Source organism: Suncus etruscus, chromosome 16, assembly GCF_024139225.1.
Source record: "Suncus etruscus isolate mSunEtr1 chromosome 16, mSunEtr1.pri.cur, whole genome shotgun sequence".
Taxonomy (NCBI): domain Eukaryota; kingdom Metazoa; phylum Chordata; class Mammalia; order Eulipotyphla; family Soricidae; genus Suncus; species Suncus etruscus.
This window is the reverse complement of record NC_064863.1, coordinates 77,791,725-77,804,586: the sequence shown is the minus strand read 5'-3', so window position 1 is coordinate 77,804,586 and position 12,862 is coordinate 77,791,725. Positions and strand designations below refer to the sequence as shown.

Below are 12,862 nucleotides of genomic sequence, written 5' to 3'. Positions count from 1 at the left end.
CCATTTTTGATTGGAGTTAATGTTTATTTCTTTCTTACTTTCCGTCAGTACTACAGGTGAAATTTTAAGACGTTTGAAAATTGTTACAAAAACCTAGGAATAAGGATCAGGTAGTCATATTTTTCTATAAAATTATAAGTACCTGGCCAGAAAACAAAATAATTTTAATAAAAGAAAAAGGTTCCCTACCTTGAATGTTCTATTTTATAGTTATACTCAAATGGTTTTCCATCAGAGGATAGAATCAGCATGTATTCTACTCCTTGGTCCATAGAATGTATCTTCATTTTTTTCCCTAGTTTAATGCATTCTGCAGAGCAAATTAAATCAGTCATTATCATCACTGATCATTACCCAATCTTCTTACTCTCATATATGCAAAGTAATAGAAACAATTTTTAGGTAGCATAAATCATTTTTGGAACAAATCCATAATGTACACTGAAATGCATTTCTTAAAAAAATTAACAGAAGGGGCCAGAGCAATAGCACAGCAGGTAAGGTGTTTGCCGCACACGTGGCTGACCAGGGTTCAATCTCCAGTATCCCATATGGTGTCTAGAGTGACCAGGAGTGATTTCTAAATGCAGAGCCAATAGAAAATAACCACTGAGAGCTGCCGGCTGTGGCACCCACCCCCAAACAAAATCTTCAGTCCACAAGCTCAAGGTTCTATCATAGTTTGATAGATTATGGATCATGGCAGGAACTAATCTAGCCTCCATCGACCAGGCCCTGGGTTGGATTCGAAAGCAATGGGCAGGCTGTAGGCGCAGAGCCCCACAGGGTGTGAACCCAAAAATGAAACCAGAAAAATGCATATTTAGGGAAGAGGAAGTACAGTGGTACTTGCCTTGCACTCCCATCTACCTGGGTTCAATCCTGGTGTCCAGTCTGGTCCCTTGAGCTGCCAGCATTGACCACTGAGCAGACCCAGGAGGAAGCCCTGAACACCACTGGGTGTGGTCCCCAATCAAGAAGAACCCCACCACCCACCAATCAGAACAAAACAAAAACCAAAACGGCTTGTTCTTAAACACCAAATAGGAAGTATCACGGGCAGGGCAGAAGGCACCATGGGAACCTTCACTGAACAGAGAGATGGTGCACATGATGTGGCCTCCAAAATCCTTACAAAGGGAGCCAGACATCCCAACAACAAAAAAAATTCCTTGAAAAACGAACCTATGCAGAGCTCCCCTAGGTTGCTGCAAACCCAGATAAGACCTTCCAAAGAGAAGGGAGGAGGAAGTCTCAGGAGCAGAGAGTCAGGGCTCTGATATAAAATGGAGACCCGAATATGGAGCCAGAAGCCAGCTGACGAGGCACTTTCAACACGGCCACAGAAGGTGCACGCCCGAGCGAGGCCTGAGATATGATCCGCAGAGCAAAAATGAATCACAGTCGACTATCACAGAAATAAGTACCTGGCAACAAGGAATACTCAAGGGGTCGAGGAAAGAGAAGGCCCACGACCCAGAGCACACTAGATTTGCAAGGCCTGAGGCAATAGTACATTTAGATCATAAGCCATTTGATCTGTGGTGAATTACAATCGACAATAATAAGTAAGACATATCAAGAGTCAAAAGGTTGGGGCCCGGAGAGATAGCACAGCGGCGTTTGCCTTGCAAGCAGCCCATCCAGGACCAAAGGTGTTTGGTTCGAATCCCGGTGTCCCATATGGTCTCCCGTGCCTGCCAGGAGCTATTTCTGAGCAGACAGCCAGGAGTGACCCCTGAGCACCGCTGGGTGTGGCCCAAAAAAAAAAAACAAAAACAAACAAAAAGAGTCAAAAGGTTGAACGGAGAGGTTGCGCAGTCCTTAGGCATCTGCCTTACCAGCGCTACCTTAGGACCGACCAGATGCCTGCGTCCTAGATGGTCCCCTAAGCCAGGTGCGACTTCTTGAGCGCGTAGCCAGGAGGAAGCCCTGAGCATCAGCGGGTGTGGCCCCAAAACAACAACAACCAAAGGATGAACAGTTGTAGTTAGAGTATATAGCAGGGGTGGTGTTTGCCTTGCAGCCGCTGACTCAGGTTCGAACCCCTGTACCCCACAGGGTTCCCCTTGAGCCTGCAGTAGGTTCCTAAGTCCAGAGCCAGGAGTAGCCCGCGAACAGACCCCCACCATCACAGACACACACAAAGAAAGAGTGAAGGCTGAGGTGCGGGGTTGTCCAGGCTCGATGATGGGCCAGGCCCAAGAAAATATTCAAGCCTAAACCAACGGTTACGGGGCAAAAATACTTAAAAAACAAAAAGAATACTGTGACCCCCTGAGTGCGCCGCCCAAATCTGGCTGGGACCAGCCACGCCTGGCGAGGACGCGGGCGCCATTTTGGCGAGACGCCTCAGCCGAGGCCAGCTCCGTCGTCCTTGCGCTGTGTCGAGGGAGAAGAGCGGGCATGGGCGTGGGCAAGGCAGTGGGGCCTGCTGAAGCAGCTCCATCGGCGATCATGGCGGCACTTCCGGTTGGCGCGACTGGGAGGTACTTCCGGCGGGCGGTACTTCCGGTCGGCTTGGCGTGACTGAGCAGCACTTCCGGTCGCCGTGCCGCACGCCGCCCTGCCTGAGGCGACTGAGGCTGCACGTGCCCCCCGCCCCCACCCCGCCTCGCCTCGCCCGGCGCCACTCACTGGGCTTCCGGGCGCCGCCGCTCGCCACCAGCTGGTGCACCTCGACGCCGGCCCCGCCGCGCGCCAGCACCACGAGGCGCTCCCGCGTGCAGCTCATCTGCCGCGTGGCCTCGCACTTCCGCGACAGCGCGTCGTGCAGCGCCTTGGCGCCGGGGAAGAGCCAGAGCTGCGGGCCCTGCGGCTCTGGGGGCTGGGCCCCGCGCGCGCGTCCCGCTTGGGGGGGCCCGCAGCGTGCGCCGCCACGCGCCCGCCGCCGCCCCATCGGGGCTTCGCGGGGTTCCAGGGCCGCCTCGGGGCGCTCAGCGGCTGCTAGGACGACGGAGCGGACGAGCGGCCGGCCGCGGCGTCGGCGTCGAGGTTTCTGCGCCGCGCGCTGCACGACGCACGCCTGACGCACGCACGCACGTCGGGCACGTCGGGGGCGTGGCCGAGGGCGGGGCCGGCGCTCGCTCTTAAAGGGGCGGGCTGGGCCAAAGGGCGCGAAAGTCGGAGGGCAGAAAGGTGCGGCCCGCCCACCCGTCCAGGGGCGGAGTAGGGCGTGGGGCGCATGCGCGGGTGCTGCTGGGAGAATCCAGGGCCCGACCCAGGCGCACAAGGCGGCAGGACAGCCACGCTAATGGGGCTGGGCGCATGCGCGGGTGCTGCTGGGAGAGTCCGGGGCCCGACCCAAGCGCACGAGGCGGCAGGACAGCCATGCTAATGGGGCAGGGCGCATGCGCGGGTGCTGCTGGGAGAATCCAGGGCCCCGGAGGCAGGCACACGAGGCGGCAGGAGAGCCATGCTAATGGGGCTGAGCGCATGCGCGGGTGCTGCGGGAGAGTCCAAGGCCCGGATCCAGGTGCTCGAGGTGGCAGGACAGCCATGCTAATGGGGCGGGGCGCATGCGCGAGTGCTGCTGGGAGAATCCAGGGCCCTACCCAGGCGAACGAGGCGGCAGGACAGCCATGCTAATTGGGCTGAGCGCATGCGCGGGTGCTGCTGGGAGAGTCCAGGGCCCGGACCCAAGCGCACGAGGCTGCAGGACAGCCATGCTAATGGGGCAGGGCGCATGCGCGGGTGCTGCTGGGAGAGTCCAGGGCCCGGACCCAGGCGCACGAGGCAGCGGAACAGCCATGCCAATGAAGCACGAGTTTTCTGGGCTCCACGCTGCATGGGCTCTCAGTGCCCAAAACCCCCCAAACGAATAGGGTGCTCCACTTAGTGTGTGCCATTCCCTTGTCTCCCAGTACATGTGGGAGTTCCCCGAGGGTGTGGCCTGGCCAGAGTTTGCCCCCCTTGGTACTTTGGGGGTGTTCGTGATGGCAGCTGCAAGTGATCCTAGCTCTCTCTTTCTATGCATCTTAGTGGGCTGTTCATTCTCTTTATTGTCATTCTTATCATTTGGTGCAGGGGTCCTCAAACTTTTTAAACAGGGAGCCAGTTCACTGTCCCTCAGATCATTGGAGGGTCTGACTATAGTAAAAGCAAAACTTAGGAACAAATTCTTATACACACTGCATATATCTTGTTTTGCAATGAAGAAGCAAAACAGATACAAATACAATATGTGGCCCGCAGGCCATAGTTTGAAGACCACTGATTGGTGTTTTGGCTCAGGGTAATGTTACTCCCGGCTCTGTGCTCAGACATTGCTCCTAGTAGGCACAGGGAGGGCCATATGGGATGCTGGGAATGGAACCCAGGTCTGTCCTGCATCTCCAGCCCCTCCATTGATATCTTCTAGCTGTTTTTCTCAGCCTCTTATTCCCCTTCTCTGTTCCCGCCACGGACTTGTTCTCTGTGTCCAAGTTCATTTTCTTCTTCATATTCTTCTTGTAAGTGAACCGACTCATCTAGCAGAAGGCTCTCAAGGTCCAGCCATATTGACACTGCCAAGATTTTATCTTTTTCTGTTCCGTTCATTTATTAATTTTGCTTAATTGAGGCCCACCCTCAGCAAGCGTGGCAGTGCCCAGAATGGCAAGTGGGGGCTGGAGAGATAACATAGCGGTAGGGCATTTGCCTTACAAGCAGCTGATCCAGGACAGGTGTTGCTTCGAATCCCAGCATCTCATTGGTCCCCCGTGCCTGCCAGGAGAGATTTCAGAGCGCAGAGCCAGGACTAACTCCTGAGCGCCACCGGGTGTAACTCCCCCCCCCCAAAAAAAAGTGTCAAGCGGTATGTGAGCATGCAGAACCAAGGATAAAACTCGGGGTCTCGCACTTGCCTGGGGCTCAGCTGATCATTTTTGTTCAGGGTAGAATTGATTAAAAATAGCAAATAATGGGCCCGGAGAGATAGCACAGCAGTGCTTGCCTTGCAAGCAGACGATCCAGAACCTAAGGTGGTTGGTTCGAATCCCGGTGTCCCATATGGTCCCCGTGCCTGCCAGGAGCTATTTCTGAGCAGACAGCCAGGAGTATCCCCTAAGCACCGCCGGGTGTGACCAAAAAAAAAAAAAAAAAGCAAATAATCTAATAATTTAAGTTTAGGGACTAGGTAGGTTAATTCATTAAAAATATGACAGTTGGGATGTAGCTCAACAGAGCATTTACCTTGCATATGTGAAGGCCATGGTTCAATCCCCAAGATTACCCTCACATACGTTTATACCAGTATTCATCAATGAATTTTAATGAAAATACATCAATATTTAACTAAATTATTGTCAAATAATTTAATTAAATTTAGGTAATAATTTAGTTAATTAAATTATTTTAACTAGACTTAAGAATTTTAACTAAAATACATCAACATATCTATACTGTCATCAGAGTAATAGTACAATAGATAGGGTCTTTACCCTGCCTGCTGCTTATCTAAAAATCCTATATGTTCCACCAAGCCTACTAAGAGTAATTCCCAAGAGCAAAGCCAGGATTAACCCCTGAGCACTGCCAGGTGTTGCCCAAAACCTAAACTAAACAATACAGTACAATAAAACAAAATAAAATATATAAGCCTTTATATATTTAATCCAAAGAGAAAAGAAAATTTCAGAGACAAGAGGACATGAGAGTGTGGCCGTGCTGAAGTCTCAGCGGTAACAATCACAGTGTGGCAAGGGCAACATCAAAGCCAGTGCTATTGTTGATGGCAATTTGAAGTGCTTCCTTCATTCTTTTCTTTGTAGAATATTTTGGTAGATCCAGAAGATTGTGACATATCAGTGATCTCAGGTTATCACTTTCACGTAAAGTCTCAGAATAGCGGAAATTGATTCCAGTTTTCATCATGCCTTTTACTTGTAATCTATCATTTCCTGTTAGGAATACTAGAAAAGAACAAACTTTGGTTAAGATTGTTAACTGTGGGGGCCGGAGAGATAGCATGGAGGTAAGGTGTTTGCCTTTCATGCAGAAGGTCATCGGTTCGAATCCCGGCATTCCATATGGTCCCCTGTGCCTGCCAGGAGCAATTTCTGAGCATGGAGCCAGGAGTAGCCCCTGAGCACTGCCGGGTATGACCCAAAAACAAAAACAAACAATCAAAAAGATTGTTAAGTGTGGGGCCAGAGCCCACAGTATATAAGGAAAGGCATTTGCCTTGCATGCAGCCAACTCAGGCTTGATCCCCAGCATATTTATGGTCCTCTAAGCACTACCAAGAGTAATACCTGAGTATAGAGCCAGGAGTAACCCCTGAGTATCGCAGGTATGCTTTCCCCCAAAATCCCTCCAATATTTTAGGAAGAGAGATAACTCAGTGGACTAAATCTCATGCTTTACATTCAGTAGGCCTGAGTTTGATTCTTTGCACTACATGGCCCCCAAGCACCCAACTGGAAGTAGCCCCTAAGACTGCCAGGTATATCCCCAAACAATAAAATATAAATGGGAAACTTATAATGAAAAGAAACTAATGACTTCATTAAAGAGATATTTATTTTGTGCTCTTAGGCAGAGAGAACTACACTGGAGCATTTGGGGGCATAGAAAAATCATGACATTTGGTATTTGTTCACACGTTCTTAATTTGGTTGGAGGTATGGGGATTATGTGCAAATAAAACAGCAGACCCGAGGATGAGCCATTCGGCTTAGCTACAGGGTGAGAAGATGGGCCAAGGGAGAGCGCTAGTCTCAGGACAGGGTGAGGGTCTGGAGGAAAGGTCAGGAAGAGTTGCCTCTGGCTGCTTGGTTTTCAAGGCAGGAAGTTGAGAGAGCTTTCCAGTGTGGGAATGGATATGTGTGGGTATGTGTTTATCTGTGTGCGTGTATAGAAATGCTAAGGAAAAGCCTCAGAAAGTGTCAGTGAGTTCACTGAATATAGACAGTACAGCCAATAGAGTAAAGCAAAGGGTCCCCGTTTAGAAGATTTGGTAAGGTGATTTGGGATGCTGGAGGATACTGGTTGTGGGAAGCTGAACAAACACGCTTAACGACAACCAAGCCCCAGCAAACTTGATTGTAGTAACCAGCAAAAAGGCAAGAAGAAATATGGGCATCTCAGAAAGAACTTGAAAGCTGAGATGAAGTAAGAAATGTCTCTGTTCTAGACAAAGAGAGGAGGGCTGGAAGGTGCAGATCACGACATGAAGCTCACCACAAAGAGTGGTGAGTGCAGTCAGAGAAATAACTACACCGAGAACTATCATAACAATGTGAATGAATGAGGGAGGCAGAAAGCCTGTCTAGAGTACAGGTGGGGGTGGAGTAGGGAGGAGGGAAATTTGGGACATTGGTGATGGAAATGGTACACTGGTGAAGGGGGGGTATTCTTTTACAAACTGAAACCCAATTATAATCATATTTGTAATCAAGGTGGTTTTTTGGGGGGTTTTGTTGTTTTTTGGTTTCTCGAGTCACACCCGTTTGATGCTCAGGGGTTACTCCTGGCTAAGCGCTCAGAAATTGCCCCTGGATGGGGGGGACCATATGGGACGCAGGGGGATCAAACTACGGTCCTTCCTTGGCGAGTGCTTGCAAGGCAGACACCTTACCTCTAGCGCCACCTTGCCAGCCCCAGTAATCAAGGTGTTTAAATAAAGATATTAATAAATAAAAAAAGAAATGTCTCTGTTCTAAAGAATGAGCCAATAAGTCTAATCCATAGAAACCCAGTTTTCACCCTGAGACTTTCTTCTCCCACTAGACCACCGGAGCTTCTGCTAGTCTATGTTTCTGGGCTGGAGCAATAGTAAAGCAGGTAGGGCAATTGCTTTATATGTGACTGAATCAGATTCTATCCTCAACACACCGCATGGTCCTCTAAACAGCCTGACAAGAGTGACCCCTGAATACAGGGCCAGGAATAAGTCCTAATCACTGCAGGGTGTGTCCCCCCTCCAAAAAAATGTCTGGACTTTTGACATCCTCTGGCTTCCTCGACATATACATCTTCAAAGTATACAGGATTCTTTCTCCCTAGAGGTGAAATGAGGCCAGAAAGACCAGCTCAATAGGTTGAGTGAAAACAGGCTTTTGCAGCAGGAGGCTCAAATTCAATCCTTGGCACCACACACAGTAGCTATTAAAATAAAATGAGGTTGGGGAGATAAGCTGCTTGAAAGCAGAGTCTAAGGTGTGATTCCCATAACTACATGGATCCCCTACAAAGCCCAGAGAGACAATCTGGATATAACCCTTGGACACTGTTGCTGGTGGTCACAAATTCAAAACAGAAATATGTAATGGATATAAAGAGATTGATATAAGCTTAGATCACAGTAGATACTGTGGTTGTTATATTACTTTTTAATCATCAGTGGTTATAGCTATTATATCTAAAATAATGTGGGTTTTTTGTTTGTTGTTTGCTTGTTTTGTTTTTGGACCACACCCAGTGATGCTCAGAAGTTACTCCTGGCTATGCATTCAGAAATCGCTCCTGGCTTGGGAGACCATCTGGGACGCCAGGGGATCAAACGTTGATCCATCCTAGGCTAGCATGCCCAAGGCAGACACCTTACCACATGCGCCACGGCTCCAGCCCCTTCTAAAATAATGTTAAAGCTTGTTAATGCCCTTATTCCATAGGACTTAGGTAATTACAAGAGGTAGGAATCTAAGATTCAAAGCCTTCATTAAGAACCAATGAGACTAAAGAAAGGAGGAATTAAAATTGGAGATGACAGTAGAATCAATGCAGAGATGACAGCTGGAAAATAGCAGTAGCTTTTATTATCACCATGTTTTCAAAGGCAAATGTGTGTTCAAGATGAGTGGATCAGCAACCATTTTGCCAGTGACGTTGTGTTCAGTTCTTTGTGTTCAGTCCCCAGTACCACTCCACTGGGCAGTGTAGTCTCCAGTACCTCAAGTGTGCAATTGCCAGTGCACCTGAACCATATATGAATACTGCAAACAAGTATGTTTGAGCACCATGGCCAAGTGTGTGAAAGACTGTGACCAAAAATATATATGAGTGCTATGACGAAATGTGTGCAAGCACACAAACAAGTGTGTATCGATACTGTGATCAAGTGTGATGACTTAGTGTTTGAGTCCTGCAACAAAGTGTGTGCAGCCACCATGACTAGTGTGTTAGCATTGCAACCAAATGTGTGCAAACACTGCAGCTAAATATCCAAGAGTAATGCAACTAAGTGTGCAACCTCAAATATAGCAACAACAATCAGAATGGGTCCATGAAAGGGAAGGGCAAGTAGAAAACAAGAAATAGGCTCACTGAGGCAGGAACTCAGAATCTAAAACCTTGCTTGGGGGCCTATGGAAAGATATTGCAGGTAAGGCTGACAGATTGAACCCCTTACGCCGAATATGGTATCCTAACACCCATCAGAAATAATCACTGAGCACAGAATCAGGAGGTAGATCTATGTAGCTATGTAGTATGTACGTGGTTATGTAGCTTACCCATATGTGGTCCCTCAAATAAAACAAAGAACCCTTCTCCAGGCCATTAACATATGACTATCGTTAACAACTTCAGCAAACTAAGGTATTGATCCTTAAGAAACATATGTATGTGATCAGAGATTCATCTACAGGAATACTTACAAAGGAATTTCTTCTTTTCCTCCAAAGTTAACTTGTGGAACACTTTCCAAAACATTTTTATAGTAGGATGTGATGAGCTATATCCTCCTCCATATGTTGAATTCTTGACAAAAATATAAAAATAAAAAAAAGGAAGAGAGTTTTTAGAGGAAATTCTTCCCTTTTTTGTTTTTGGGCAATACCCAGTCGTATTCCTGGCTCTGAACTCAGGAATCACTCCTGGTGGGGTGTGGAGGACCACATAGGATCCCCAGGATCAAACCCAGATTGACCCGGCGCCCTTGCACCAAACACCGTAGTATCAGCTGTACTATGACTCCAGCCCCTAGAGGAAATAACTGTTGTTTTGGAAAACTGGGGAAACTTTGGTTACCACCTACCTTTTCAAATTCTTCCCAGTCATAAACAGTATTTCCAATTACTGCTTCCATTAATTCTTCAGGCTGAAACAACTGTCTAATTAATTTCTCATCGCAGACGCTGTAAAATCCTCTCTGAAACTCCATATAAACCACATCAATAGAAGTGTTGAAAATGTAATTGATACACTCAGAAACAAAATCTTCCCTGAGGAATAAAATATTTTTTAAAGTTACTAAGAGACTTCACAATAGTGATGAACATATTCTCCACTTTGTTCTTCTTACCATTTTAATTGCAAAAAGAAATGTCACTGTGCAAAACCCTCCCCCCCCCACACACACACACCCTTAGCCAGAAAAGTACAGGGACAATAAAATAAAAGGAACTCTAGAAAACTCAATAAGAAAGATTTTGCTTTGGAACCTGTTGCCCAGTTAGAACTGCAATGGATATTTATTTATTTATTTTATTATTTTGGTGCCAATGGTACTCAGTTCTGGCAGACTTGGGGGACAATATGGGATGTCAGAGATTGATTCTGAGTCTGGTCTGTGAATGCAGACAGCACCCTAGGATGGATATTTAAAAACAAATCTGAGGGCCCAGAGAGATAGCACAGCGGCATTTGCCTTGTAACCAGAACGATCCAGGACCAAAAGGTGGTTGGTTCGAATCCCGGTGTCCCCCGTGCCTGCCAAGAGCTATTTCTGAGCAGACAACCAGGAGTAACCCCTGAGCATCGCCGGGTGTGGCCAAAAGAAAAAAAAAAAAAAAATCTGAAAGTGGCATTCTTCTTTTAAAGACCTTTCCTTGTCCTCAGGTTAAGCTCTCAATTCCCCCAAAAAGCATGACCCAAAAGCTTCACATAGTCTCTTAGCCCACTCAGCAGCCTCTTCCGTTATCCCCCCTCCCCTTCAAACATAGTCACCAGTGGATGGCTTTTCTTATCTAGGCCTTCCACTGTAGGTAGCTGAGGACCTTCTTTGCCTGGAAGATTCAATTTCAACATTCAGCTGTTAACCTACACTTGGTCAACCCTCAATAGGAACCTGACTTTCTCAGTGTTGCTCACCTATCCATTTGCCTCTCCCTTCTCACTCACAACACGTCACTGTAAAAATTATTCAGAAAATTCATATTCTCCATGGCATGAGAAACTTACTTTTTATTCCTGCATGAGGACTGGGATTTGGACTACAGACAGTTGTATTCAGGGCTTACTCCTGACTTTGGACTCAGGAGACCATATATGGGGCCAGGAAGCAAATCTGGGTCAGCCACACGCAAGGCAAGTGCCTTAATACCTTTATGATCTCTGTAGCCCAATAATTTTATTCTTATCTCAAGGCTTCATTTTTATTTTTTTTGGTTTTTGGATCACACCCAGCAGCGCTCAGGGATTACTCCTGGCTCTGTGCTCAGAAATCGCACCTGGCAGGCTCAGGGGACCATATGGGATGCCGGGATTCGAACCATCAACCTTCTGCATGCAAGGCAAACACCTTACCTCCATGCTATCTCTCCGCTCCCATCAAGGCTTCATTTTAATTATATAATATGCTACCTTTTGGGGAGGGCAGAGATGCATCTGCACCCCAGGGAATGTGTGCTTAATTGTTATTCCTGGCTCAGTGCTCAAGAATTACCATTGGTGGTGCTCAGGATACTATCTCTGGTGCTAGGGATCAAATTGGGGCCAGCTGAATGCAAGGTTCACTAAATTAACTCTCCGTCCCTTTTTGATAATGAGTGTCCTGCTGTCAGTTGTTGCTCTTGGAAGTATTTGTCCCGGAAACGTACTTATCCTCCACATTTTTAGTAGGTTTTCAGCCTGTATAATTCAAAGTCCTTTTGGTCCTACCCTACATGGGAGTATGTTGGAAAATATCTAACAACCTGCTTTTTTTAAGAGAAGGAAAGAAAAATAAGGAACACACCTTTGACTCACTTGCCAATTTCTGGGGTGTTAGAATTTCTAGACTGGCTGATTTCATGTTACTAACACTTAACTTTCAAGATGGCACAGCTGACTCCATCCTGCTGGCATGCCACACCTATAACTCCCTCATCTCCTCATTGGTTTTATTTTTTTTTAAAGAGCTCCTCCTTATCTGACATTATGTTACCTAAGAATGCATGTTTTTTCGTTGCTGTTTTGGGGACCTTATCCGAAGGTGCTTAGGGGTTACTCCCAAAAACCTAATAAATCATAGTAATACATGTTATGTATATTCAGACCTATATTTTGACTCCCAAAACCTGCTTGGACAGCATGGATGACAGAAGGATTAAGGCATTTATTTATCTTCCATCCTACTAAGCCTGGTTTAAATCTATAGCACCACATTTGGGACCCCTGAGCACTAGCAAGGATAGTTTTATTTATTGATTTATTTTGATTTTGGGGCAACACGCAGCCGCACTCAGAGGTTATTCCTGGCTCTGTGCTCAGAAATCGTACCTGATAGGCTCAGGGGACCCTATAGGGTGCCAGGAATCAATCCTGGGTCTGTCCCAGGTCAGCTGCGAGTAAGGCAAATGCCCTACTGCTGAGCTATCACTCTGGCCCATGGATAGTTTTATTTCTAGGCACAGAGCCACGACCAGCCCGAGCCTCAGCTATGCCCAGAGAACAAAACAACACTATCAACTTACTTGTTAGTATGGTCCACAAGTATAGATGACCCATTCGAAATTAAAGAAACATCATTTTGGTCCCAGTATATCTGTAAACAAAATAAGTTCGGTAACTAAAGTTAAAAAGTGTACATTTTCCCTGTTGAATTTTAAATAGGTAATTATTTGTGTAGATTGGACTTTTATAATACATATGGAACCCAAAAGTCTTGTATATAAAGTAGACTTATATGTATTATGTAGACTTACATATAGCATATTCCTTTTAGTTGATTACATATTCA

The 12,862-nt window shown here is 46.8% G+C and overlaps 2 protein-coding genes across 2 annotated transcripts in view; both read right to left on the bottom strand.

The window, feature by feature from the left end:
- Positions 1-2,899, bottom strand: part of HERC5 (HECT and RLD domain containing E3 ubiquitin protein ligase 5) — a 67,251-nt gene extending 64,352 nt beyond the window's left edge. The window contains 2 exon segments of the mRNA XM_049789890.1: positions 190-310; positions 2,638-2,899. Of these exon segments, the coding sequence (XP_049645847.1) occupies positions 190-310; positions 2,638-2,899 (383 nt within the window).
- A 2,648-nt stretch (positions 2,900-5,547) lies between these two features.
- HERC6 (HECT and RLD domain containing E3 ubiquitin protein ligase family member 6) overlaps positions 5,548-12,862 on the bottom strand; it is a 66,892-nt gene continuing 59,577 nt past the window's right edge. Inside the window, exons 20-23 of the mRNA XM_049789889.1 lie at positions 12,597-12,667; positions 9,959-10,145; positions 9,579-9,681; positions 5,548-5,891 (exon numbers count right to left, since the gene is read on the bottom strand). Of these exons, the coding sequence (XP_049645846.1) occupies positions 5,668-5,891; positions 9,579-9,681; positions 9,959-10,145; positions 12,597-12,667 (585 nt within the window). The 3' untranslated portion in view covers positions 5,548-5,667. The remainder of the gene's footprint in view (positions 5,892-9,578; positions 9,682-9,958; positions 10,146-12,596; positions 12,668-12,862) is intronic.